Source organism: Leptosomus discolor, chromosome 3, assembly GCF_034619465.1.
Source record: "Leptosomus discolor isolate bLepDis1 chromosome 3, bLepDis1.hap2, whole genome shotgun sequence".
In the NCBI taxonomy this organism is placed as follows: domain Eukaryota; kingdom Metazoa; phylum Chordata; class Aves; order Leptosomiformes; family Leptosomidae; genus Leptosomus; species Leptosomus discolor.
This window is the reverse complement of record NC_141393.1, coordinates 4,503,010-4,530,773: the sequence shown is the minus strand read 5'-3', so window position 1 is coordinate 4,530,773 and position 27,764 is coordinate 4,503,010. Positions and strand designations below refer to the sequence as shown.

General features: G+C 50.9%; 1 protein-coding gene across 3 annotated transcripts in view; it reads right to left on the bottom strand.

Moving 5' to 3' along the window:
- The window catches only part of SAMD4A (sterile alpha motif domain containing 4A), a 104,493-nt gene that overhangs the window by 15,663 nt on the left and 61,066 nt on the right, over window positions 1-27,764 (bottom strand). For 2 of the 3 annotated variants that reach the window (XM_086462606.1, XM_086462604.1), the window contains exons 2-3: window positions 25,239-25,757; window positions 5,357-5,620 (exon numbers count right to left, since the gene is read on the bottom strand). In XM_086462606.1, the coding sequence (XP_086318732.1) occupies window positions 5,357-5,620; window positions 25,239-25,757 (783 nt within the window). The remainder of the gene's footprint in view (window positions 1-5,356; window positions 5,621-25,238; window positions 25,758-27,764) is intronic. The other variant, XM_086462607.1, reaches the window with a different exon arrangement.

Sequence of the window (27,764 nt, the reverse complement as noted above, 5' to 3'; positions counted from 1 at the left end):
GGAATTAGCCCGCAGGGAGCTGGCGCCGTGCCACTGCACGCCAAGCTCCGCACTGCCCTTTTCCCAGGAACGTGGGAACCGGTTGAGTTTAAGATGAGCAAATGGCTGTTTTGCAGATGGCAGACACTGATTTATGGCGTGAGGGAAGATGGTATGTGATGAAAATTTAAATGGCTGCTTAAAGGGAAATAAAGAGATTTTTTTTTTTTTGAGCACGGAAAAACGATGTGCCATCAAAGACGGTCCCACAACCTGTTTCAGAAGGGTGATTTGGGACCTCAGAATGCACCGACTGAAATGGCTTCTTCCTTCCCAGTTGTTACCTCCAGTGTAGCACCTCTGTGCCTGGCTGGATGGGTACCCAAAAAAACTTATCCTCCTGAGATCAATGTGGTTTCACAGGGAGGGACCTGGGTGGGGAATCCTTCCTCTGCAACATGCAAAACCCCACCAGACCCCGTGATGGGGTGTCCTCCACGGAGAAGGCAACGGGATACGAACCTCCCCTGCTCCAGCCTGCTCAGCAGCTACTCAGGGTTTTGCAGGTTTTGGCGGGGGGGGGGGCTGTGGTGACACCCCACAAGTCGGGGGAGCCCTGCATGGTATCTGTGCTGCAGCACAACGTCACACCTGCGATGGTGCTTTTGCTTTGCATCCTAAAAGCTTCAAATGCTGTGCCAAACCGGGACCTGCTTTATTTAGCACCTACAACCCGACAATAGCTCTGCCTTAGCCTACTGAGCTCACGCGCTCCGCTCCCAGCAATACCCTTGTCCATTAGTCCTTGTCCCCTTCCCCACCAGCGAGACACCCCAGAGCCCCATCTCAACCTATGCTGGCTGTGGTAACGACGAAAAAACAGTGTTTCAGCCCCAAACCCCACACCTTAAACAGAGAGAGCAGGTGGAAGCTCAGGAAATGTCTCCTTTGGGGTTAAATACCAGTTAGCAGCAACATGTCCCCTCTCTTTGACCATTTCCAAGTCGACATAAGGTGTATGTGTCGAGCAGGTGGTGGACCCCAACGCCCCATGGCAGGCAGGGGCTGCTGGTGCAGGAGAGCCCAAAGGGAAGGAGTGATGGCTGGTGGCAAGGCTGCCCTGATGGGGTTCCTCTGGCCAACGTGCCCACCGAGGTGGGAGAAGGAATGGGGGTTTGCACTGGTTTTGGGAGGGATCTCCACCTACTATGTGCTTCTGCTGCTGGGATGGGGCTGCTGTGGTGCGGGTGCTCCGCTCACCATCCCCAAGGCCAGCATGAGGACAACCTTCACGGCCATGTCCAATAAGCTGCACTAACACAGCCAACCTCAAAGATTTTCTAGGCTGATCCGACTGCAAAGTGCGAGGCCAGACTTGCTTCGGAAAGGGATGAGACGACGTGAGGAGGACAGTCCCACTGCTGGGACATCCCGTGGTGCAGGTGGTCTCTTGTCCAGAAAGGCCCACACTGCTGAGTGCCAGATGCAAGCCAAGGATCGTCACAGACCTCCTCCTGAACCAACACCTTGTTGTTGGAGGGGACAAGGCAAGATGGACCGTGGGTTTGGTCCCCTAAGGCAATTCTTACGTCTGTCAGAAGTCTCCTGCAGCCCGTTGCCCAGGCTGACCCCAAACCCCACTCGCACGTAAGCCGAGGATGCAAACATCCCCAAAATGCTGCTCACACTGTTTTGCTCACACTCTCTATCCTCCTAACACACTTCAGGATTCACGTTTCAACGAAATTCCTCAAACAGTGCACAGAAGGAGATTAACCCCACACCAAGGACAGGGGCAAAGCAGCTACTGAGCACGGACAGGCTGAACTTTGCCTTTTTCTGAAAGTCCTGACAGGCAACAGTCCTAAAACCTGCTGCTGGAGGCCTCTCAAACTGATCTTCTGTTTAAAAAAATCAAAAGCTATTAGCAGAAAGCCCTCTTGTTTTCAGCAGGGGACTGGCACACCCAAATCTCAACTTCATTGTAACACAAAACCACGCCATTTTAGCGACGGCACGTTAAAAGAGTACCTGATCCCATGTCCCCTGGGGACACCTGCCTTTGGTGCATGTCCATGCTGACGGCAAAGCCCACGGGGATGCTTTCAGAAGAGAGATGCAACTTCACATAGACACTAAATCCTGCAGGAAACCCACCTCCAACCTTGGCAGACGGTCAGAGCGCAGAAGCAGCTCTTCTTTCCCTTTGCATCAGCTTCCCTGGACCACCTCCTAATTTTGGGGAGCTACAATGGTCCCAGAGCCCCCTTGCCAGCAGGGGTGGAAATCCCAGGAGCAGGCTGGGGAGAAGGAGCCACCCCAGCACACAGAGGGATGGTGGTGGGGCTTTTTTCCCCTCCCATGGGTAAGAGGCAACCAGGAGGTGCAAGGTCATTTAAGGCGATTTCATGGTCCTTGGAAAGTCAAAACTTCCTAACGATCCCCACGGAGCAGCGAGCCGCCCACACACGGAGCTGCTCTTTAATCACCGATTACCGGCAGCTAATTGCAAAGTCATGGCACGGCCGTCAGAAACGCTGCGTCTGATGTGAGCAGCAAAGTGAGGACTTCCACGCTGCTCACATACCTTGTCCCCTACAGGCATTAAAGGCTGGACTTCAGCCAGCACACGTATATCTGCGTGCTGGTGTGGAAATTTAGGAGGAAAACAACTCACCCTGCCATGTGTATATATATATATATAGATCCACAGGCCAATATATACACAGAACAGCTTCAGAAGTGCCCTTATGACACACCACGCTAAGCCACGGATGTCCTTGCAGCAGAAAACCCCCAGCTCTACCCAAAGCCTCCTCCTGGTGCACCCTGAGCTGTGCCCCAGCAAGGGACGGATGGACAGTTGGACGGGCTCTGCGTCCGTGTCTCTCCCTGGAGAAACCAGGGGCCAGGAAAAAGCCAAAGGGCACTTTTCCTTCAGCATGAATAGATGAAAAGGAGAGAAATAGGTGACATTAGGGGAGATGAACTGCTAAGCCACAACGGCTGGGGGTCTGCTGGGGGTCTGGTTTCCCCACTATCCTCTTGGATGCCCCAGAGGGTGTTAAAGAAGGAGCAAGCTGACCAGAGGCACGGGTGACACCAAGAGCCTGCAGGCACTTGGGGAGATGTGGCTGCAGTTCAGAGAAAGGACTTGGCAAACGGAGCAACCGGTCTGGATGAAATAAGATGCAACCCAATAAAAATGCACAAAGTTGTGCGTTTCTGTAGGAACAAGAAACGGCACAAACCGAGGGCAGGGAACGGGCAGTCCTTTTTTTTTTTTTCTTGCAGGCAAGCTGTGGGGATACAATGGGTCATACGCAGCCCGCGGGGGTGTGTTATTTGAGGACGATGAGCTACAGAGCCACAGGAACGCTGTCTGTATGGCAAGCAAGTCTCTGCTCTCCTCCCCAGTCCAGTTTTGGGCAAGGCACCTCCAATAAAATACAGACTTTCTGGAAAAAAACCCGGCGGAGAGAAGCAAGAACGACCCCAAGTTTAGAAAACACCATCTGGGAAGAAACTGGATTGAAGAAAATACAGCGGAGGGGGGAGGACACATGACAGTCATAGACACCAGAGGCTGCAGGCATCTGTTTCGCACATCCCCGGACAGCAGGACAAAAGCAATTTGGCTGACTCAGCAATAGGGGGAATCAGGTTTAGACGTTTGCAAACCTTCCTCCAGAGCAGGAGGATGCCCGGGAAGGGACGGCCCAAGGAAGGGCAGCCATCTCCCCTGGGCAGGCTGCATGCAGCACCAACGGGCTGTCCTAAAATGCAGAGTTTTACTGATTATTGCTCGTGGACAGCCTGGGCAACAGCACCTTTGGGTTTTGCAGATTTGGCCGCATGGATTGATTGCATTGCACCGGAAAGTTCCTACACACGCAGGTCCCGGAGCTGCAGCTGTGGATCACAGGGAGGCAAGCTCCCCATGGTCTCCTCCCCCCCCAGCTCCATCGGCAGAAACCTGGAGAAATGCAGCAGCGTTAAACAGACCCCTCTGCTCCCAAAAAAGGGTCTCCCTGGCCTGACAGACTGCAGGATCCAGCCCCAGGCATGGAAAACCTTGGGGACCCTTCCTGTTGATGACAGCTTAGTCTTCAACACGCTCATGGTGACCCTGTCTAGCCTGCCCGCCTGTTGGTCCATCACACAGGCAGCGAGAGACACAGGTAGGCACAGAGGCTACTCCCTGGCTGGGCTACCCCATTAGGTGTTCATTAGCGAGCAGAGCCGCCGAGAAGCCAAGCCTGGCTCTGCAAGGCCATCGTGCTCAGAAAACTCTCCTGTCACATCTACAGCCCATCGCCCCCCACCCCAGAGCGACGCTACGGTGCACAGTCCAGCCAGGGAGAGGGCTGAGCCCCCAGCACCTCTCTCAGGGGGCAACCCTGAGGGTTTTTTTTCCTGCCTTTATTTCATCCACATCAAAGTCATAGAGTGCCAAGTCAAACGCAGTTCCACATCACAGAGGTTTATGTGTGTCTAGATCTGTCCGTAATTAGAACAAAATCAGACCCCGTGACTATTCAAAAAACACTATTATTGCCTTATTCTGATATACCATTGGTCTTTACACAATTGAGTTGCTTTGCATTAATGAAAACTGCCGTTGTTCGGATCAGTCTCTGATAGCTGCGAGTTCATTTTCAGTCATTTTGTCTGTTCACAGGAACACACAGTCTGTGCACTTGCCCAGTTTTTATCTATTTATTCCTCTACAGCCTGAAGTCTGCTCTCCATCTTTGACTGCAGCAACAGGGTTTCGTTTCTGCCTTGTTTACCAACAGGATCACATATATTTATTGCTAAGAGTCTCTGTGAAATGCAAGTGTAATGGGAAAAACAACTGAAATACACAAGATAAATTCACTGCAAACAAGCGTCCTAAGCCAAAACTTCCCCAAATACTTGGTGGGTACCAAACACCACAATGGTAAATCACACGTGGCTTGCTAAATTGATGTTAAGCTATTTTTCACCGTAATAAAAAAGAAAAAAGAAAGAGAAAAGAGCACCACTCGCAGCCAAAAGCCACAGGCTATGGAAAAAATCCAGCTTTTTGGAAAGCTGGCAGCTTGCAGGATTTTGGGGCAAAACCAGCCCACCGGCACCCAACTGTAAGACGTCAGATCAGGACCAGCCACTACTTAAAAGCAAACCTAACTTATTTCCCTAAACCTAAATTCCTAAGCCGGGAAGAAACGCTGAAAGGTCCCCTCGTTTGGTTAGGAGGACTCTCGCCCAAAACCGCCAACCGAGCCCCACGCTGCCGGGAAAACGGCTTTTCCCCTCCTGCCTCTGGGTGCTGGGGTCGGGGTGTGTGTGGGGGGGGTGGGTGGGGGGAGGCATCTGTTTTTTCACTCACCTTTCATCCCACTCCCTTCCTCCTGGAATGTGTTACGAGCAGAAGGCTGATCTTCTAAATGTTCACTCCCACCACTTCCCGAAGAGGCTACACTGCTTTGTGGAGACAGGGGGGCATGATCGGAAGGGATGCACTGGGGTCCTCTAGCTCGTAAGTCCTCATGAGACATCCATCCATGTCCTAGAGGTTGGTTTGGCACATTCATGGGTGGGGTAAGGGACACAGAGCGTTTCAAAGGGCTGTGGTGTGTCTGGCCTGAGAGAACTGAAAAAAAAATAAAATCAAAGAGGTTATTCCCCCCTCGCGGCCCGGGATGCAGCAGAGTCCCCCGCAAAAAAATTCAATGAAATCATAAAATGCGTGGTGGTTGGCCACGGTGCCTCGCTGATGGCTTTGCAGAGCCCGTGGCTACCTGAACCCTACCCTGAGCTCTCCGCTTTGCCTCCCGGGAAGCAAAGGGGATGGGATACCTGCAAGGAGATAGGGTTACACGAGCTACGTCGGGTTGCTTAAGGAAAGGTGTGGCGTGGATTGAATCTCTAGGAAAAAAAATTTAAAAAACCCCAGAAAAACGAGCAGCTCTGGAGTTCTTCCCCGTGGGGAGTCATGTACCAACAGCAAACCTGAGCATGGGACCGCGCTGGGTGCTCGGCTGCTGCCTCTCGCCAACCCCGGGCGGTTGTCTCCCTTGCAGGGATGGCAGCGCTACTATTGTAGGTGTCATGGGGATTTTCAAGCGACTACACTGAGGCCATGAAGCTCACGCTGCTAAAATCACCTGGACCCATATCTTTCTGGGAAAGGCATAAAAATCCCCAGGATGGGAATGTCATCATACAGACCCAGGGGAAGGTTCTCTGTCTCTCCCTTTGGGTCAGGACTTGGCTTATGCCCCACAAGCATTTACACATCTGCCTAACGTCATCGCGGAGGTACATATCAGCTGTAGAAATGTCTAAGCCTTGTTGAGTCCTACTAAGATCTTGCACTCAGTTGAGCTAAGCATCAGCAACGACAGCATCCCAGCTCAGCCACCCATCAGGTGTGCTTCCAAGCACATGCCTTTTAACCCTCCACAAAAAACAAACACCCAGACCAACGGCGAAGAGATACCCATGACAAAGAAGTGAGGCTGAATCCACCCCACAAACGATCCTTGGAAAGCTTGGGATTTGTTTTTCCTTCCCAGTTGCGTACGGGTTTGTATTTGCTGGCTGAAGTTTTGCTACCATCAAGTTCAATTCGTTTTCAACAAATAACTTTAACACCACCACGAAAAGAGCGATGCACCAACTCCTGTGATTCGGAGTTATTTCTTAAGAAAGGCTTTACAATGGGTAGGTATTTACTTGCCTTTCAGTCACGTACAGAAATATGTCTTATGTAGGCTAAAGTGTTAAAAAAACCCAAATTGTAGATTCTCTAACAGTTTTGGTAGAAGTACTGCAACCTGAATAGATTTTTAAATAAAATTTTTACTGAATGGTCTCCATTTTTCACAGCTCTTCTTCCATACTGTCTCATTCATTTTTAGATCTCTCCTTAAAGATTTAGATATCGTTTTCTCGGGTCTGCTAGTTAGTAGGGGTAATACATGGTATTTAGAGGAAAAGATGCACACGGATGAACTATCTTTGTTTCCTGTAATGAAAAATATATGGAAAGGTTGGTCTGTTGGCTTAATGAAATTCAAATTCCATCATTCATAAAGTCATTAAGCTGCTGGTTAAAAAATGCAGTTAATGTATTTTAATGTACGGATTTAGGATGTAAAACACTCTAATGTTTTATTGCAGTTACTCTCAGTGAAATTAGCTGAACTTCATAGGGGGCTGTTTACTGATAACTGAGACAAAAAAATCTCTGGATTTAGCTGTTGCTCAGCAGAGCTTGGCCCCTCACTGCAAGAAGGACATGGAGGTGCTGGAGCGTGTCCAGAGAAGGGCAACGAAGCTGGTGAAGGGTCTGGAGAACAGGTCTGTGAGGAGCGGCTGAGGGAACTGGGGGTGTTCAGTCTGGAGAAGAGGAGGCTGAGGGGAGACCTGATCGCTCTGCAACTGCTTGAAAGGAGGTTGTGGTGAGGGGGGGGGTCGGTCTCTTCTCCCAAGTAACAAGCGACAGGACAAGAGGAAATGTCCTCAAGTTGCGCCAGGAGAGGTTTAGATTGGACATTAGGAAAAAATTCTTTACTGAAAGAGCAGTCAAACATGGAACAGGCTGCCCAGGGAGATGGTGGAGTCATCATCCCTGGAGGTGTTCAAAAAACATGCAGATGTGGCACTTGGGGACACAGTTTAGTGGGCATGATGGCACTTGATGATCTTAGAGGTCTTTTCCAACCTTACTAATTCTATGATTCTACAATTCATTGCTCGCTGGGATAACCGGGACAAGTTCTGGATCCAGCGCTATGGGAAGTCCTTTCTGGTTTGCAGCAAACCCAAGCCAACATCGCTGTTTTCTATGTGCCCCTCGGTACAGATGGGGGGTTCACATTGTGATGGCTAGCAGAACATCTTGCGCTGGTCTGTTAACAAGGGCTCATTTCTAGAGACAAGAGCAAATTCTGCAGAAAGACACCGATTCCTCAAAACTAGCGGCCATAAGCTTCATTGTGGGGCAGATGAAAAGCAGATTTTCTGCTCCAGGGAAATATGAGGGTGTGGGGGTAAAAATGACCTCTCAGCCCATATGACACTGAAGCAAAAACTTTTCAATTCTTCTGTCAAAATCAAGTTTCTTAACTCGGTACAAAACCTGGGGGTAATTCATCATTCTCATTGCTTTTCCTCCTAAAGCACCAAAGCACTAAAGCTCCCTAACCCCCTTTTTTTTTTGCATCGGTAGGAGTTCATCAAAACCACTTACAGCTCCTCCACATGCTATTTCCTAATATAAATGAGTCTTGGTAGAAAACCCCCAGTCAGTTGTACCACGCTGTAAAAGTTAAGCTGGGTTTAATTCCCAGCTAAAGCCTGGGGGAAAACCGACCATCAAAGCCATCTTTGCTGACCAGGAGTGGAATGAAAATGAGCAAGTAGTGGGGTTATAAAAGGAGGGGAGAGAAAAACACCAGAGCTCGTTTGCATTTATTAAGCACCTGTAAAAAGCAGCCGGTGCCATATGCGGCTGACGGATGAGGCCAAAAACCCGCCGATTTTGGCAACATCTAAATTGTTCCTGCTTCTCAAAGCATTTTCTTCTACCAGCACATAACACTAACACGCTGAGCAGGAAAGCAAGGGGATGGCTTATGGCGAAGAATTTGTTCCCTTCCCATTAAATAACTAGAGAAACACCTTCCAGAAGTCTCCTGGCAGAAAAGGATGTCAATGAGGACCCGGGATTGTTTTTCAGGGCAGTGTTATGTTTCCCAAAGTTGTGATGCATCCTGATGGGGAAACAGACGGATTTAAGCTCTTGGCTTTGCAACTGTACCCCAAAAGCAGCACCGTAACGGGGCTCTGTAGATGTCACATCACCCTCCCAGGAGAAAAACATATTTAGCATTAAAAAAAAAAAAAAAAAAAAAGAGGGGAAAATATGCAAAAAACCTGACAAATCAGCTGAAATGCATCACCAGGGCTGAGCATCACAGCGGCACCGCCCAGAGCCCCTTCTGCCTGCTGTCCCCAGCTGTGGTCGCACAGCCAGGGGGACAGAAGCCACCCGGAATTTGTTGTAGGAAAACCTCTGGTTTAGGAAATATTTGAGCCCTTTGAATGAGTAAGAGATGCAGAGGAATGGGCAAGGAGGACAGGAGCCAATTGCCCCCTTTTAGGAGGCGAAGGGCTGCTCCGTTAGTCCTCCCTCTTAGAGGGTGTACGCAGCAGCTGGTATCCTGCAGCACTCAAGACATCCTCTCCCCACCGAAATCTTGCAAAGAAGAGGATATTTTTGGCTTAAATCCAGCCCAGATTCCTTCCTGAGCAGCAATACCCTTGCAAACTGCTGCTCTTCCATCTTAATTTTATGTCCTCTAATTACAAGTCCGTGTCGGCTACAGGAGAAATAATGAACTCCACAGGATGGCCGGGAACAATTAGAAATCATCCAGTGCAACATATCAAAATCAGTTCCACTTTTTTCCCTGAGATAACACAACGCTGGCGTCCAACAGACCATGTTTTACTAAACCACAAGCATTTTTACTGAACTATGAATCAATTCACACAACTTCACGAGATGCGGTAGGGATAATTCCTCCGCAAAGGATGCTACAAGCAGAAGAAGTCACCAGCTCTTTGAAACCACCCCAGCTACTCTCGGTACCACATACAGATCATTTCAGAGCTCTTAGCCCTGGCCTAACTTTAGGCGCTGCTTGAGTCTTTCTGGCTGTAACAGACACCCATAAGCAACACAGTTTCTTGCAAACCCTCTTACCAGTTTCCATCAGGCTTGAAAATGCGGCGAACCCTCGGCCGGCACCTGCCTGGTGTGCACACCCCTCTCCCTCTTTTTAATTTGTAACCCTCAGAAGGGGGATTAATAAATATTTATTAATGCTGCTGCTTGTGTTCATGCCCTCGGTTTTTTGAAATAGGGGATGTAGCTAACGATTTTCAAAGTCTCAGTTTAGTAGGTCCTTCCCTGCTTTTGAGAATCCTGAGTGCTTTTTGGATGGTCCAAAGTGAACCCAGACCTGCCGATGGCCGAACTGGGACAAGTCACTTATCCAGTCTCTTGATAAAATAAATGGTCCACGTGTGCCTTAAATTCAGCAGAAGAAAACCAAGTGTGAGTTTATAACCTTACGCTCGAGCCTCTTGCCTTTTTTTTTTTTTTTTAATTACAAAAATATTAAGCTTTAATTTAAAAAGGAAATCTAATATATTCTTCTAGGGTAAGATAAGCTTCCAGGAGATGGCCAGAGGCACGCCTGCCTTTCTGAGTGCCGCGGCAGCGCAAGCCAGACGAACAAAGAGAGGAAACCACCGCTCTGAAGTGCAAGCCACGCTGGCACACGGATCCCCTACAATCCTACAACTTGCAAGCGTGTCCCACTTCTGGTTTAGAAGTGTTTTCCCGCCAGCCGCAGGCTCATTTAGGCGGTGCAAGAGCCCTCCGCTCCCCAGGGACCCTCCAGTCACTCTGCATAGGCACTGCCTGGTCCAGCTCCTTCCAGCTGGGTGTCCCATGGGATGAGGACCAGAGCAGATCATGGGCTTCCCCACGGTAAGTGGGCTGGTATCACCTCTTTGCTCCACCACTGCGGCTCTGAACGGCTGCAGGGGTTGTGCTCAGCTCACACCAGACCGCGTTTTCTTGCAGGAAAGTTCCTCGTGGTCTCCAGATCAGGGTCAGCTGCAACCCAGAAGATGCTGCTAAATGTAACGCCTCTGAGATGAGCCTGGGAGGTTTTGCATCCTAGGGAAAAATGTGGTAAGTAACCTGGAGCTAACGGTGCTGAGATGTACGAGGAGCTGCCGGAGAGCTCTCAGGCTTCAGACCAAGCTCACCTCAACGTTCCCAAGGGAAAAAAATTAAGAGGATGGAGAAGGAGTGATGGCAACGATGCCACCGACCCGGCAAGCAGGGCTCCCCATCGCAGGAGGCAGCTGCTGACCACGCTGCCGCAGGGATGGAGCAGCAAGGGGCATCCCTGGGGGGCCACCAACTCCCCGGGCAAAACCAGTTTCCTCACGGATCAAACACCGGCTCGGCTGGCAGGCATGACAACATGCGTACAGAAACTCTTGAGGCTGCAAGTGCTTTCCCTGTGAAGTCTTGGGTTTGGTTTGGGTTGTTTTTTTTTTTTCCTCTCTTCCGTTTTGAAGTGGTGTTGCCTATTTTGGGAGGCAAGGGCTAATTTCAAGAGGGTTTTTGTTCGCTGAAGAGCATGTGGAACAGCGTCCGACATTTGTGTTGTGGTTTCTCAGGATTTCGGGCCAATTTTTCAGCCTGAGAAGGGAAAAGCCACCCGTTCCTGTAATTAGAGCTGAGGAACTGGGCTCTGCAGGCAGACCTTCCTCCATACAGCATGTGACAGCTGACGAGGTGCTCGCTTTCCCTCTGCCCCAATGCACCCTTCATTAAATCTGGCTTAAAGTGCTGCAAAAGTCCTTGACAAGATGCCCGCGGGGCTGATGCGAGCGTTTCCACCCACCATGGCTGGGTACAGAGGAGTGTTCAGACCATCTCCAGTCCTAGCGTGCCCTCCCCTGCTGCGTGGTCCCCACCAGGTCCCTACCACCCAGAGGACCTTTACAACGACCTCACGAGTCCTTAGACCAGCGCACAGTCCATATGGCGGATGACAATTCAGAATAATGCCCTCCCCATGGCTGGAGAAAGGAAAAAAAAGTGCTGCAAGGCACATGCTGAACTCTTTGGGAGACTTTTTTTGGGTTTAGTCTAAAAATGGCACTTCTCGGCTGCAAAGCTGGTTACGGTGCATCCTCAGGCGGTGTCTGATCACGTACAGTTCCTTTTCTGGTCTGTAGGTACCTGGAGCAGCAGCTCGACCCCAATTTGCTATAGGAAGCGGGGGTGTTTTTAACCCACCAAGGCCACACCGTCTCTCGTACAGCCCGGAGGCACCCCCACGGAGAGGGAACACTGAGCAGCTCCCGCCATCCCCCTCGCAAAGCAACCACCAAGTTCAACTCGGTCCTCTCCTCCGCCTCCTCCTTGCTACCCCGGTCACGAAGCATCACCTCCTCCAGGAAGGCTTCCCCGTGCTGGCAGACCAACGCTCACAGCTTTTCCAGCATTTCTGTGCTGAGGACCCTTGGAAACAGCCGCCGGTGGGTCACGCTGCCCGGTTGGCACCCAGCCTCCTTCCTGGGCACCTCATTCACCCGCTCTCCACGCTGCCGCAGGCAGCTCCAGCATGGATGAAGCAGAACCCGATGGAACATTTTTCGGCTCAACATCCCCTAATCCTTGGAGCCTTTTCTTTGTGCCTTTTTTTCTCCCTGGGTTTTGTGGCTGTGACTTTAACTGTGTTCGTACGGTGCCAGACAAACCATGTCCTTGCCTCTGAATCAGGGGCTGATACGAGCCATGAGGGGGTGAAACCAAGGATCCTAAATGCAAGCAGCCACATTACGAAAAAATAAAAAAGAAGATACAAGCAGAGTGCCGCCTTGAGCAGAGAAATTAGGAAGCACAGACTGCAGAAAAGCCTGTCAAGCAAACTTTTTTTTAAAAATGACGTTTTTAAACACAGTTTCTTGAACAGGAAACTGGACAGAGAAACAATAACCCGTTTGTTGCTGCTCTCTCCGAGCAGCGCATGCGAGGCCCCATTCAGGCTCAGCGGGGAAGGGGACGACTCTGCTGACCGGAGAGGGTTTCATGAGCCCCTGCATGGCATGACCACGCCTGGATCCACTGTTTGGCTCCGGCAGGAATTGCTGTTGTTATTATTTACTTGTTTGTGTGGCAGCAGGAGCGGGGCTGCATCTAAAGATGTATAAACACGGGTCTTGGTGGCTTCAGCAATCCCACGGGACACGTTTCTGGAAGGAAGCCCAGCTCGTCTCGCTGAGGAGCAGAAGCTCGGGATCTGCTTTTGAGGCCCTTGCGTGGGGCTTCCCACCAGAGCATCCAACAAAGTGGGAGCAAGACGGACCAGGTGTGAATCCCGACTGCGACTGAACTCGTGGACAAACGGATGCACGAAACAGCGTCTGGAGGAGGTGGGAATCAGTGTGGGGGATGGAGGATCAGAAGCACGTTAAACGAAGGTGCTGCCCTAAACCACGCTGCTTTCTGTGTCAAAGCAACACCCTGATCTCTGGGCCAATAAATGTGGTTTCTCTCATACATTTATACACAAACCACCGAAAAAAGAGTGTTTGCCCCTGGGGAATCCCGATCCATTAATAACAATGCTGCTGTGCTGAACTAAGCCTCCATAATTATCCCAGAATTCACTGATGTTTTTGCTACAGGCTCCCCGGGGAAATTCCTCCCCTGCTTGCAGATTAAGCCAGATGAATGGTGCTGGGATGCAGAAACTCTCCTTCCTACGGTCCTTTTCCACCCAGAAGAGATGTCCAAAAGCATCTGCTCTGCTCAAGCAGCAGCCAGCGCTCCCCACTGCCTCCACCAGCTGCTAAGACCCCTGGTCTTAGAAGCATCTGCCTGCTGAGACCGCTGACAGCATCAGCTTCTGCCACACATTACACTTCAGATGGAGAAACCCCTCTATCAGTTACAATCGTTCCAGGAGGCCAAGCTGGAAGATGTACATCCTTTACGTAGCAATATGCAACCTGTGGGAAACTGGGAGTAAGAAAAGAAGGGTCTTAAGCCAGTCAGGTGGAAGGGGTGAATGCAAAACCTCTGGAATTGCCCCAAGAAATTGGGATCCAATAATCCCTAGAGAGTCATTAAAAATCTGTGGAGAGAGCGCAGGGGGACAGCACGTCTTCAGGAGTGACGAGATACAGGAGGACAACGTGCATCTTACATCACGGACATCCCACAACCATCACCCCACCATCATCAGGGAAATTTCACCCAGAAAGAAACAGGACTTTGCTACAGCACTGTAGCCTTTCCCGTCCTCACCAACTTATTTGGGATTTTCTCCTCCCTTGTCTCTTTTTACCCACTTTCACTCATTCAAAAAAAAGCCATTTAGTCCTCCTCTCTTGTAGGCACCATGGCCCAGATTTCGCAAGACTAATCCCTCTGCATTTCAACCTTATCAGCTTCCTCTGGCCTCCAGCTCTCAGGGGCCCAAGCACCCTCCCCCTTGGCTTACTCCTTCTCTTCCATCTTCTTCTTCCAAGAGCGTAAAATCTTACCAGCTCCAGGAGAGGAGAAAAGCCTGTTGTGTCTCCAAGGCCACCGAGGGGCAAATGCAGTATCCAGTTCCCCACATGAGAAGACGCAAAAGATACTGCCCAGCAGAGACGCCTCACGACTCCTCGTATTGCCCCAAACACCGAGCTCTGCAATGCTCCCCAAGGGTCCCCAGCTGCAATGCGATAGCCGTGGCTGCTATCATAATACATGGATTAATTCTTTCCCATTATTGCTCCAAATTAACTCAGCTCAGCTTTCCACCTCCTCTACATACCGACAGCATGTGCATCCTAAAAATCTGCCCTCATCATCCTCCAAAACATTCCCGATTGCTCAGATATTGCCTTGCATTTGAGTTATGACACAGATCTCTGTGCTGGCTAACACAAGGCTATATTGCTCAGCAAACAGTGGGGGGACTATGGTTACAAGAAAACATCGAATGCAGAGCAACGAGCCTCGAATAAAATTGTGCAACAAAACGGGAACAGCAAACTTGAGGGGAAAATAAAAAAAAAAAAATTAAAAATTCATCTTCAAGGCTGCCAAAACTGAGCCATTGATTACAGCACATTTGATCCATTTGCATGCAGAGAGCTTTGCTTTGGAGCTGAGATGGAAACAAGAGTCTTAATATAGCTGGAGAGAAAATATCCTTCTTGCACTCTCCTAACTGCACTTTGATAGGAAGCAGCCACAGAGCAGATGGTGCCTATATATAATCACCAGACCTATTATCCCAGCCTCTTTTAGTAATTTGAAGGATGTGATAACCACAAGGAGAGCAGCAAATATTCCCCCTCCCTCCCTCCCTTCCCCCTGCTACGAAAAATATCCCAAAAAGAAAAAAAAAAAAAAAAAAAAAGAGGCGGAAGCTATAATTATGGTAACGATTAAAAGAATTTCCAAATGAAGTAAATAACTATTTTGTGCACTGCTCCTTTAAACCAGAAGTCAAATGTTAATTAAATAGCAGCATGTTACTGAGTCAGGAGAACACAGCAAGTCCCCGTGCAGCCGGGAAGGAGACTGGAGTTGCTCTGGATGAATCCAAACCCCAGCACTCCCTTCCCTCCTTGGTCCCCTCCTACCATTTCCCTGCAGCTGCTGTTTGATGGTGGGGGAAGGAGAGCTCCTCTGTCTCCCTTCCTTTACTTGCCAAAGCCCAGAGCTCCACCGTTCCAAAGGCTGAGCGAGGGAAAGGCGATTCTCTCCAGGAGTTACTTGCCCCATCAAGATGCTCAGGAAAACATCACAAATCTGATTTTCACGATGTTGCGAGGGAAGGCTGGGGAAAGGTGGTGTCACGATGCTATCGTGGAGGAGCAAAAAAAAGGGGGTTTGGGGGGGGGTGTTTGCATGCCTCTGCCAGCATGGACCCTTCCTCCCCTTCTGCAGCTGCCTGCTGGGCACCCCAAAAGTGCCTGCTGGCAACTAGGAGCCCAGGGGTGAGCTGGTGACAGCGGTCCCCAGCTGTAGGCAGCTGGAGGCATCACTCATCAGGCACTTCACGGACACGAGTTAATAGCGGAGGCACTGAGGAGCATCCCTGGGTATCTGGCTCCCAGACACCCTGGCCCCACACCGATGGTGGCTCCGGCTGCGAAGCAAAACTGCAGACGGGGACCCACGGGTGCTCACAGGGCGATGGGGACAACAAAGCTTCCCTTGGGAGAGCCAACAAGCTCCTATGAAATGAGTAACCACAGCTTACTGTCGTCTGTGCCAGTATCCGACAGGCACCGGGGTGGCTGGTAAAATACACTCGAGTCTAGGAAGGTTCATCCATCAACAAAACCTCCCGGTCAAGCGAGATGGGAGACTGCAGAGAGGTCTGAGAGAATTACTGGGGATGTCTGACTTTGCTTCACAGCCTGGAGAGCATCAATCAGCTGTGCTGGCGGCTTCTGCGCTGCTTCCAGGTCAGAAGCATGATTCATTGGCGACAGGAATCCCAAGGTCTGTAGGATAATGCACAAAACCACCACTGCTGCTTCTTAACGCCCCTCCCCGAGACACTTGGGCTGCTGTAAGGAAAGAGGCAGAAGCAGAGCTGCAAACTTCAAGCTCTCCCCACCCCAACTTGCAGGTCAAGGATGGCGCCCTACCCACCACTGCCGATGGACAAGCAACGCGCTAACGGCCGTGCCCTGCCCTGAGGGCTTACGGTTGGTGATTGCACTGGGATTTCACCACCGAGAAGGTGGGATCATCCCTGGGTGCTGCTGGAATAGAGGTTCCCAAATTAGGTGGCCTCATTCCAGCCAGCAAGCTGCAGAGCCATCGTTCTCTGAGTAGGGTCCGTGAAGTTGGGAGCAGTGCCCAATAAAGGAGACGTGTGGGTACAGGCAAGGATCAAACCTTATGGTAACGATTAAAAGAATTTCCAAATGAAGTAAATAACTCTTTTGTGCGCTGCTCCTTTAAACCAGAAGTCAAATGTTAATTAAATAGCAGCATGTTACTGAGTCAGGAGAGCACAGCAAGTCCCCGTGCAGCCAGGAAGGAGACTGGATCAAACCTTGCATGGACCAGGTTTGGAGGAAGCAATGGCGCGGTCCCAGAGGATGCACGTGTGACATGCCCTCTTTGGGGACAGCCAGGTGTCACCTACTGACACCCAGTGCTCCCCCCCGCCCTTCATCGGCCACCCAGAGCAACCACGACCCCCTTCACCACGTCCTTAACAACCGGGCTGTTTGCAGGCCAGACGACGCGGATTATTGAAATGCCTGTCAGCACCGTTTGGTGTCGCGAGGGCTGGTGCCGGAGCACCCGCGCAGGTCTGTACCTACCCGCCGCCCAAAGCAACCGGTGACATCCACACACGCTGATGTGCCACCCACGGTATCACCTGGTGCAAGTCGCTGCTGAGCCCAGCCTCGAGGTCTCCTCCTTTCTTTCCCTCCGGGATCGCAGCAGGACCCCTCCGCCTTTCGGTGGCACCTCTGCCTCCGAGCATCACGGCTGACGAGGGGCTGAGCAGAGGCAGGACCACGAGATCCAGGGAAAACCCACTCGCTGCAGCACGCTTGCGGGAAACGCGTTCGCTTCCCTGCCCACTCCCTCTGCTTGGCAAGCAGGTACCCGTCCCTCGCTCGACACCCTGCCCACAGCGGGAGCGGCGCGCAGCCCCGAAGCGCTGCCTGCCGTGGGCTGCACATATGCCCCTTGTCGTCACTTGCTCCCACGTGAGAGCAGAGCGGGCACGGCGGGGAGGACCTCATCCCCACCTCCGAGCTGCCTGATGCCTGGGGTAACATCAGCTCTGCTTTGCTATAACCGCATCGCCCCCCTCCCAAAGCCATCCACTGCAGGCAAGGAACTGCTTCGTCTGCCCCGAAGGCTCTGCGTGGCTGTGCACTCCCTACGAGCGAGGCTGCGGACAGCGAGTCCCTAGATGAACAGGAACAGGACAGACACCCTCCCAGATGTTGGCCTGGGGACAATGCCCAAAGCCGAGCATCTGGGGAGGATTGATGGGTTACTCTGTGTCACCATGTAAATCTTTCCCCCTTTTTTTTTATCCTTCCAGTGCAGAGCGTGGTCTTTGGGAAGACAAAAATAGGCTGATTAGCTTCGATGACAGTCTAAGACCCTTATGGAGATGCATTGCAGGTGGGACCTCAGCACCACATTGCCCTTTGCTGGCCACCCCCCTTTTTGGCCAAAGACACAGAGAGAAAAGAGACCCTCCAGGAGCAAAGAGGTGGAGGGAATGTGCCAAAACAGGCTGAGAGGAGGAACAGAAAGCGCTGGGGCAGCTAAACTGAAGTCTCGAGGGTAGAACGTGTTCTGATCTTTCCTCAAGCACAAGAGTCCATCAAGAGACTTCAATATGCTGGGTTAGGAAACATTGAACACAGCAACATGGATGCTGAAAGGTGATGGACCACAAGGTAGGGCCAGACCAACTTCGTGACCAAAGTGTCTTCAAGCATCTTCACCCTGAGCCCTTTCGAGCGAGCGCAGAGCAGAGATCAGAGAATCATAGAATTGTTTAGGTTGGAAAAGACCTTTAAGATCATCAGGTCCAATCGTTAACCCAGCATTGCCAAGTCCACCATTAAACAACGTCCCTAAGCACCACATCTACATGTCTTTTAAATACCTCCAGGGATGGTGACTTCACCACTTCCCCGGGCAGCCTGTTCCAGTGCTTGACAACCTTCTAGGAGAAGAATTTTCTCCTAATATCCAATCTAAACCTCCACTTGTGCAACTTGAGGCCATTTCCTCGTGTCCTATCACTTGCTACTCGGACTGCATGATGGGGCTGCCCTGATCTCTCCCACGTAGACAAACCCATTTTCCCAGCCTATATCTTGCTGCTGCACACCCGGACCCCACAGACCTGGGGGAAGCAGTCTCCCTCCCTGCACCCAATAACCACCTTGGTGGCTGCAGCGGTCCCAGGGTGGGACAGCTCACCTGGCTGCCCTGCTTGGACACCCGGTCTGGGCAGTGTGGGAGCAGTGGGATGAGCACACGTAGCTGGCCCATCAACTAAAACCATCCTGGCCAGCACACTAGCTCAAGGAGAAGGGGCACAACTTGCTCTGTTTTGATTTGGGACACCTCCCTGCTAACCAGAGGGTGAAGGACATGGCAAATGGAGTGGCCTCAACAGCAGGAAGGGATGTCGGCTATAAAACACAGCTCTGCAGTGACCACTCAAGAGCAGTAGCAGATTTTCCCCAGCATTGCTGACACCCCAAAAAGGCCGTTGCTCTTGTCCTCCATCATGGCTAGCATCTCCAATGTTTGACGGCTTCCAGGCTGAGGGTAGGTGACTGTTCATCTCCTTGCTTGCTGAGTGATGGTCTGAAGAGCTGTGGACCGTATCTCCCAGGGACCAAGTGCTTTGAATTTATACAGGGGCTGGGAAATCTGTATCTGCTGTTCAGAGCTGGATCAGAAGATTACAGTTGGACTCGATGATCTTAAAGGTCTTTTCCAACCAAAATGATCCTGTAATTCTATGTTGTCCTTGCTCTCAGTCCCGTTTGCTGTTGGATTTGTGCGTATTCTGCATGGATTTGAGAAAACAACTCTGCTCATGCGTTACCTTTTTGTACAACGACTCTGTTTTTAAGCTACAGAATTAGCACGACATTGTAGTGATGGGACCCTGGCGAAGTGGGTGACTCCTAGAAATCTTCTCCGACAGTTCCATGCAACACTAGAGGGCATGAGCAAGACACCAGATGCCCCTGTCTACCACCACCGAAAAGCTCAAGTGTAATAAAGGCCAACGAGCTTTCCTCAGTCCATCAGTAAAAGTGGAAAAAAAAGTAAACATTAGAGGTGTCCCCTCCTGGCAGGATGAGTGCCAGGGTGCCAAGCCTCAGTACACAGCACGGCCAACAGACAAACAAGTTGCTGAAGGCAATTCCCGAGTACAAAGCTAACACCCAACCCCGGCAAGAACAGGACATTTGTTTGCTTCACTGTTGTAACCTTATTAAGATTTTTGCACTCTTCATCTCTGGGCAAGCAGAACGGCGTGTTTTGCTAACTTTGCATGGGAGGAAACGTGTTGCCCTGTGTTAAGTCAAATATACACTGAGAACACACAATCCCCTTCAGGTGTCATTGCAACTCCACACAGAGGAGAGCGTTGTACTTGCAAGCTGCCCATCAACTCAACACAAATCAGGGTGGTCCTGCGGGTTAAAACACGCAGTTATCCCGCTATCGAGCTCAGTTTGGATACTGAGTATGACCACAGGGTCGTCTCTGGTGGCAGGCAGTGAGCTGTTGTACAACAGTGTAGGGGAGGAAGAGTCAGGAAACCCACACTCCATTCATGACAAGTGCTTTCTTGGTGTCGTTTCTCCCACCTCAATTCCCTGATGACCTGGGGAAGAGCTCCACCATCTTGTTCATCCGCTCTCTCACTAGGGAGTCCATAACTGGGGTAAATGCAGGCAAAATCCAGCAAGCCACGTCACAGACACACATGCCGACACACAGTTTGGTAGCTACAGATTTGCCCGTAGAGCAGTAGTTGGGATCAAGTCTCTTCTGAGAAAGCAACACAACAGAAAGCCCTTCCCAGGATGGCAGGGTCACCATAAGCTGGCACTGGCCTTGCCCCAGAGCCAGCAGCCCCTGGTGGGATCTTCACATAAGAGCCCATGGGATTGTCCTTCCTTCTGCAGGGTGCCCTGCTGCCACCAGTATCTCTACATTTCTTGTGGTACGGGGAGTTTGATCACCAGTATGACTTGCTGGTGCCACCTGGGCATGACTCTGAAACGGAAGTCTTGCTCGAGAGCTGGCAGGTGCAGGGGGAGAGCCATGAATCTGGACTGGTGTGCATGGAAGGAAGTTCGCTGATTTACTCCTTCTCTTCACCTCTTGGACAAGATAAGAGATTTTTCTTTTTCAGGACAAGGAGATTATAGGTGAGTATTTCTCCTGCACTGCACTGCTCGCTCTCCTCCTCCCTCCCCTTGCAAACAACATCAGTTTTCTGGCAGAGACTCCCGTGGGAAGGGTGTAGCAAGCCTGAGTACCCGGCATCTTTCCCATTTGTGCAGAAGCGGAAGGGTGGCTGCAGACTGGCAAACAACTTTGCTGGTCCAAGGACCTCTCTGTTCACTCACAGGGGAAGCCAGGCAGCACAGCGACACTGAAATACCAAAGAGTGTGCAACATCTCTCCTGCACAAACACAATCCCAATGCCTGGGATTCCTGCTCTGCAGGATACTCCATAGCAAGGTCTCTGACTGTATCTGCCCACCACTGAGCTGCGATGCACACCATCACCTCGTCCCTTGTGCCACCCACCCCATCCCTCCAGGCATTGGTGCCACTCCAAGCCACCCAGGGATGCAGTGGGTGCTCACCCAAGGACAGGACTGCGGGGCACCACCGGCCACGCGCACAGGTACCACCATTACCAGTCCAGAGACCTCCTCCACTTTTTGGAAGGACAGACAGGAGACGGAATCCTAGACACACAAGGCTCCAGTAAGACCAACACTGACTACTTTCTCTGGGATCATTCCCCACCGGGGAACCCGACGTGCCATTGCTTTATGGCAGCACTACAGCCCATACAGAGGCTGGCCAGAGCTCCTGTCCCTCAGGCAGGGTGACACCTGGAGACATTCACCCTGGCTGAAGTGCTGCCTGTGCTTGGCACGGAGCTACCTCTTCTTCTGGGCAGGTACCGGCATAAAGAGATCCTCGCTCCTCTGTCAGAAATAACCTGCAACGTTTGGCTCTTAATTCAAAATATTTGGAGCAAGTTACTGTTGCTCATGCAATAAAACCAAGATCTTCTGCTCCTGTGCAGAGACTTGCCCCTGGGAACCTGTTGTCCACAGGGAGTTTAAGTGCCCTGGCACTACACCAGAGGTGAAAGCATAGGAAAATCTCACCATACAATGACAAAAGAAGCAATACTGTTATCCCCAGGTCATAAACCGGGAGCAGAGGACCAAGATGCTCATCCAGCAGATGCGTGTCAGAGCCAGGAACCAAATCCTTACCTCTTCAGCTGTGGTTCAACAGGCTTGCTATTGCCAACTGGAGTTGCTATCACTCTTGCCAAACCTTACACTTTTCTTTCTCTTTTCTTGCTCGCTGACCTTACGGTCCAATTCAGACCAGAGCGCTTGCACTCCACCTTCTCAGCACTGGACAAGCATATTTAACCACAGACCCTCCTTCTCCTCTGCACATACTCCCTTCTGAGAGGGTGGAAAACAGAAGGTTAAGCTACACTGTGCTTCCATTTGACAACCAAAACCTGGCACGCCATCAGATCGTACTCAGGCGGAACCAATTACACAGGGGAAAGGAAGGAGCCGGAGCCCCCACGCAAGAAGCTCTTGGTCTGTAGCTTTGCTATTTCTGTCCTCACAGAGTTTCCCGGCTCCATCTCCACTGCAAAGGCGTTGTGCAACCTGGGCATTTTGCAACCGCTGCCTGACTCGGCCGCAGAGCTGGGGCTCTGGGCTTCACCCTGTCCCACCACGCCTGAAGCAGCTCTGGCCCCCTGCCCACCCTGTGCTCCCAAGCCTACGCTGAGGCCACCTTTACTCCCAGCACACTAAAGCTTGGCTTAAAGTTGCAGCTCAAGCTCTGCAGGACACACTGAAAAACCAGTTACGGAGATGCAGTGGATGGGAAGGAGCACATGAACTTGAATCACTTTGGGTGACTCCATACGCTGAGACAGCTCCAGACCCAAACCCATCACTTATGATGCTGGTCCCACTCCTGGATCACCATCAGCGGTGTAAATCCAGAGCGATTCTGTCGGAGCACTGCAGACTTGCCCTGCAAGAGGACTCCTAAGCCTTGGCTAACACGAGCCAGCACTGTGAAGAAAGAGCTGGAGATGAACCAAGCCTGAACCAAGTCTCAAAGCCTGGGTCTAGGTCGAGTCAAAGACAAGGACAGCGCAAAACCAATTGTCACGTGAGCTTCAGCCACCCATATTTAAACCCTGTGCTGTAACAGCATTACACCTCATGATGCCACGATACCAGAAGAAAGTACCTCGGGCAAGATCACCACCTTACTCCTCCGGGGAAGACTTTGCTCCATTTTGGTGTCAGCAACAGGCCGTGCCTTTGCAGGGATGGGTCGGGGAAGGCGGTGCCCTGCAGGGTGTTGCTGGATTAAGCCCCTGCCCAGATAAACACCTCCAAGTAAGAGGGAGAATTTAAAAATAATAACACTAAAACCTAAACAAACAGTAACAGTCTGAGGGCTTTGCTTTGGAATAAAAGATTAATAGACGTATTGATTGACTCAAGGGGCTGGGACAAAGGCTGACCGCCGTGTTTATTTTTTAGCATCTGTCTGTGGACTTACTGTGCTTGTGTCCGAGCAAACATTGCGTTAAAGAAGCTTATGAGCTAACGCACGAAGTGTGGTTGGGTCGTCTCCAGCTCAGCCCACAGGTTGCCTGAACACGCTGCCACCAAAATAGGAGTTACAACAGCTTAACATTTAGGACGAGACTGGGCTGAAGATGTGTTCAGGTGCCTCTGCAAAGCTACTCAGCCTTAGAAATACTTAGACTTACAGCAGGGGATGCCGTGGCAAAGCAAGCGGCAGAGATGGAGGAGGGACATGGTCTTCCAGCAAAAGACCAGGGTACAGCGCAGGGCTGTACAGCCCCTGCTGACAGACCCACAAAAGCTCCTGTTCCAGTGCTGTGCACACCTAATTCTGGGGAATTTCGGAAAAACTTTAGCAGTGCAGCAGCTCAGGCACTGATGAATAATTCGGCTGTTGCCTGGGTTTCGGTGCCTCGTGCTAATACTTGGGGATCCTGTTGGGCGAGAGGTGGGTCACTATTTCTGCTAAGAGAGAAGTCTGAGCACAAAAAGGCTCAAAGAAAGACAAAGGGGTTTTTGAAAAGTGTCCTTCAAGACCTAAGGCATCTTGCGGAGCTTCAGCCACTGTCAATGATTAACCTGCTGCACCCATCAGACCTCCCTGCTTCCAGCTCTTGACGTGAGCAACCAGATCCCTTCTGAAGCCACCCCTTCCCACTGGCTCCCTAGTGTGCAAAGCCTCGGAACCGCCAGGCATGCAAAAAACACAAGGAAGAACCCCCTCAAAAAATAATCCCTGGAGAGGTTTAACAGCCCAGCTGCAAACACATTCACATTTCTTCTCACTCTGCCTGCTTGTTAAGCCTTTCCCATGCAGCTTGGTCACCCTGAAACAGCTCTCCTCCGCAGCACAGGGACCTGGCTCTTGGAGAAGCTGAACGTCACACAGGCAGCAGGACACGGGGATTCACAGACAGGCGACACGATGGGCACAATGTTCAATGTCAGTGGAGAAGCTGAGACCGTTCTGCTAAATCCCTATGCGTCAGAGCAGGCAGCACTGCCTGCAAGGATGGACACAGGAGAGGCAGAGACCACGGTGCGACAGCAGTAAACCCAGCACCACGTTTCATATTGTTGATTTGAAACATCATCTAAAAAAGTGCTTATTACAAGAGAGGGAAAACCCCAGAAGCCTTAAGTGACCATTTTAGAGCTTTCAGCTACTTAATTGTGGCTTTCCGCACGCTGATGGAGAAGCCAGCACCCTCGCCGCAAGAAGACTCTCCTCCCCAAAGTGCTCTTTTATGTCTAGGGACACGCCAAGCATCTTGGAGAGAGGTCTCCTGAATGCCCCAAAGCAAAGGAGGACGTCCAGCCTTGCAGGTGAGACAGTGGCAGTCACCCCAGGCGACAGCAAGGCAGCCACGACAGCCTGCCATAGAGCGAGCGGGTGGGCAGAGGAGCTCCTGAGGCCCGCTGAGAAGATGCTTTGCTCTCCCTTTCCCAAGGATGGCTCACAGGCATCAACGTCTGCTTTAAAAAGCAGTTATAGCTGCACTACATCTCCACGGAAAATCAGTGACAAATCTCCAGCCACGGTGCTCTGCAGCATCTCCAAGTGTCCAAGCCTTGGGCTGAGGTCTGCACCATCCACTGCTCCCATCAAAGCCTGGCAGGGCCTCCACAGGGGAAGAGGTACCCAACTCTCCTAGAAAACACTGAGGACTGTGCATCTAAACCACCTGATCACCACCAGCTTCACATCTCTATGCGCTGCAGACACGAGGGAACGTTTTTAGACCCGCCCTGAAGATCGTGGATCCCAGCCTTGCTTCCAAAAACGATGTCTGCGCTTTGGGGCCCCAAACCCATTTCCTCCCAGTAAGTCCCTAGGTCACTTTTGGACTGGCCTTAAGTCCCCTAGCTCACTTTTGGACACAAAGCATCAGCTCCCTGCTTGCTTTAGGAACTCTTGAAACGCGAACTGCAAATCTACATGGAGCTACAAGAAATAAAAGGAGCTTCCTTCAATAACGCACATTTTTTGCTCTTACAGTTTGGCTGTTTTTCCCTCCTCTCCAGCTGCCAGGCTAAAATCCCCCAAGACTAGAGAAAAAAAGGGAATGCAAGAAACAAAAAAGCAGGTAAGGGATAGAAGGAAAAAAAAAAAAAAGGGAGTTTTCTATGGCCCAGATGAACCCAGCCCCTCTGCTAATCATGGCAAAGCAGTATTTTCTAGCGGGATGACAGGGACCATGCTGTGAAGAGCGGCTGTGGGTGGCCGTCCCCAGAGCTTCCCACGGGTACTTACTGGTGCTTGTGCTAGTGCCGATGGTGTTGATGGTTGTGGGGACGGAGGAGGAGGAGTAGAGGGGCAGATGGCCGTTCTCGCACGCCAGGTTTTTGTCCTGCCAGCTGGAAGCGCTGACACTTATGCCCGAGTCTCGAGAGTTTTGCCATCCGTTGAGTTTGTCGTCGGAGTTTTGTCTTTGGTGATAGTAGTGCGTCTGCCCGTAGTCCACCGAATCCGACCGACCTCTGTTCTGGCTGCCGAAGCCGCCCGACGTGCGGTCCTCCAGGTGGTTGAGCCACATGGCCAGGGCGCTCCTGTCCTCCAAGGAGGTGGCGGGGTGTATCAAGGCGTAGGACAGCAGCTGCCTGCTCTCCTCGATGTGTTGGTTGTGTTCGATCGAGTGGGCCAGGATTTTAGGCAAGAGTTTCATGTATTCGACTTTTGCCTCGATGTTTCCGGGCTTTAGTAAAGGCAGGTGGGTTAACAATAGGGAAATCACTTTATCCTTGGATTCCTGTTGCCATTGGTTAATGATTCCTGTTGAAGGAACAGAAAAAAAAAAAAGAAGAGAATTGAGAAATTGGCAAACAGAGCTAATAAAGAAACAGATAGACCCTGGCAGGGTAAATACGACACGCCAAAGAGATGCCTGCATGCGTGACACCACTGCGTGAGCACCTCCCAGGCAGGGGCGTCACCGCTCTCCGAAAACCAAGGTCATGGCCAAGTGTGCCGAACTGGACACCGAGAGTTACCAGATGCTCCCGAAAATCACTAAAAAAGCCAAATTATACCCACCTCTACAGCCACATAGCTCCACCGCTGTTGTCCTAATGTTAATCAAAGTCACAATTCGGCCCAAATTTTCCGTATTGTTGCAGATTACACAAAATAGTACACAAAAGCACTTCATGGATAAACCTAACCTTTTAAAAGCATTGCTTGGGAAATGGAAAAGGTCGAGATTCAAATAAGCTAACACAGGCAAGAGCCACAGAGGGCGAAGGGAAGAAGCAGCCCAGCAGGAGGGCAATAACCAAACCAGGGTGTTGGTCCATCCGCCCCAAAGGTATTGAGGGAAGGGCTCCGCTGAAGCAGCCGCAGAGCTATTGCTCCTCTGTTAGCTCACAGCAGATACGAGAGGTTTTAGGAGACCACAAAAAAAAGAGACCATAGGGTTCAGCTTTAAAAATATGCAAAAGGTAAAGTCAGGGAATTACAAACTGGTCACTTAACTCGAACTCCTGGAAAAGTGATGGAACAAATAATGAAACAACCTATTTGTAAGCACTTAGAAGATAACAAGATGATAAGTGACTGCCGACACCGATTTGTCAAGAACAATTTAATTTCCTTCTGCGACAGAGTAACTGGCCTGTGAATAGCTGGAGAAGCAGTCAGCACCGTATATCTTGATATTCATTAGCGGCTGCCGCACATGGCTTCCTCAGCAGCACACCAGAGAAACAGGCTCAGGCGAAACTACGCTAATGTGGGCATACAACTCATCAGAAAAACATATGGAGAGAGTCATTATTGGTGATTCACCATCAGACTGGGAGGATGTGCTGAGCAAGGGGACTTGTCCCAGCCGTGACACCAGCCAGTATGTCATCGGTGACAAGGGTGACGTGATAAATGTATTCAATGTGCAGGTATCATGCTAGGAGAAATGAAAACACTCCAGGAAGCTGGATTAGAAGTCAAACAATGTTGAGGCCTGGAGGAAAGTCAGGAAAAACCAGCTGCATTAAGTAGGTGCAAACATCTGCATGCAGGTGGGAACGAATCACTGTGCAGCACCAGGTGGGGAAGAGCCTGGAGTCAGGAAGCATCACAGTCTGAACATCAGTCAAAACGCCACGTTGCACGTAAAAACTGCACCAGTCAGCCTGTCATCTGTCTGAGAGGTGAAGACCAGCGTGGACAAGCTGCTCCCCATGTCTCCTGGGGATTGTAGCAATAGGTTTGAATAGCAGCAAAGGTGAATGGGGTCGGACATGAAGAAACTACCTCTTGCAGTGAGGGCTAGTGATGTACAGGGAGAGATTGCCTACAGACGTTGTAAAATCTCCATCACCAGAGGTTTTTCTGAACAGCTTATTCAAACACCGGCCAAGGATAGCTCAGGATCTACCTAGACCACCTGACTGCTGCTTCCCAGCCCCAGGTCAGTCTCTCCTCCAGCATTTACCAAACCCTTCTAGGGAGCCTTCAGCCTTTCAGTCCCCGTAGCAAGCTGTGCCTAAGGGTGCCACAACTGAACCATGTGGTGAAAAAAGACTTCTTTCTGTTTGCTTTAAAGCTGCTGCCCAAAACTTCACCAAGTGAAACGCCCTGAGCTCCCATGTTATTAAAAAAAAACCCCAAAACTTTACGTTCTACTTCTCTGTCTGCTGTTTCCTATCCACGCTGCAGAGAAAGCTGATCATTGATCATCCCTGTATCCTTCACGTGTTTCTGAGCTAGGGTAACAACCCACAGCGTTGAAAGGAAGATCTGGACGTCCACCTGTAGGATCACCCATCAGGTTTGCTCTTGGCA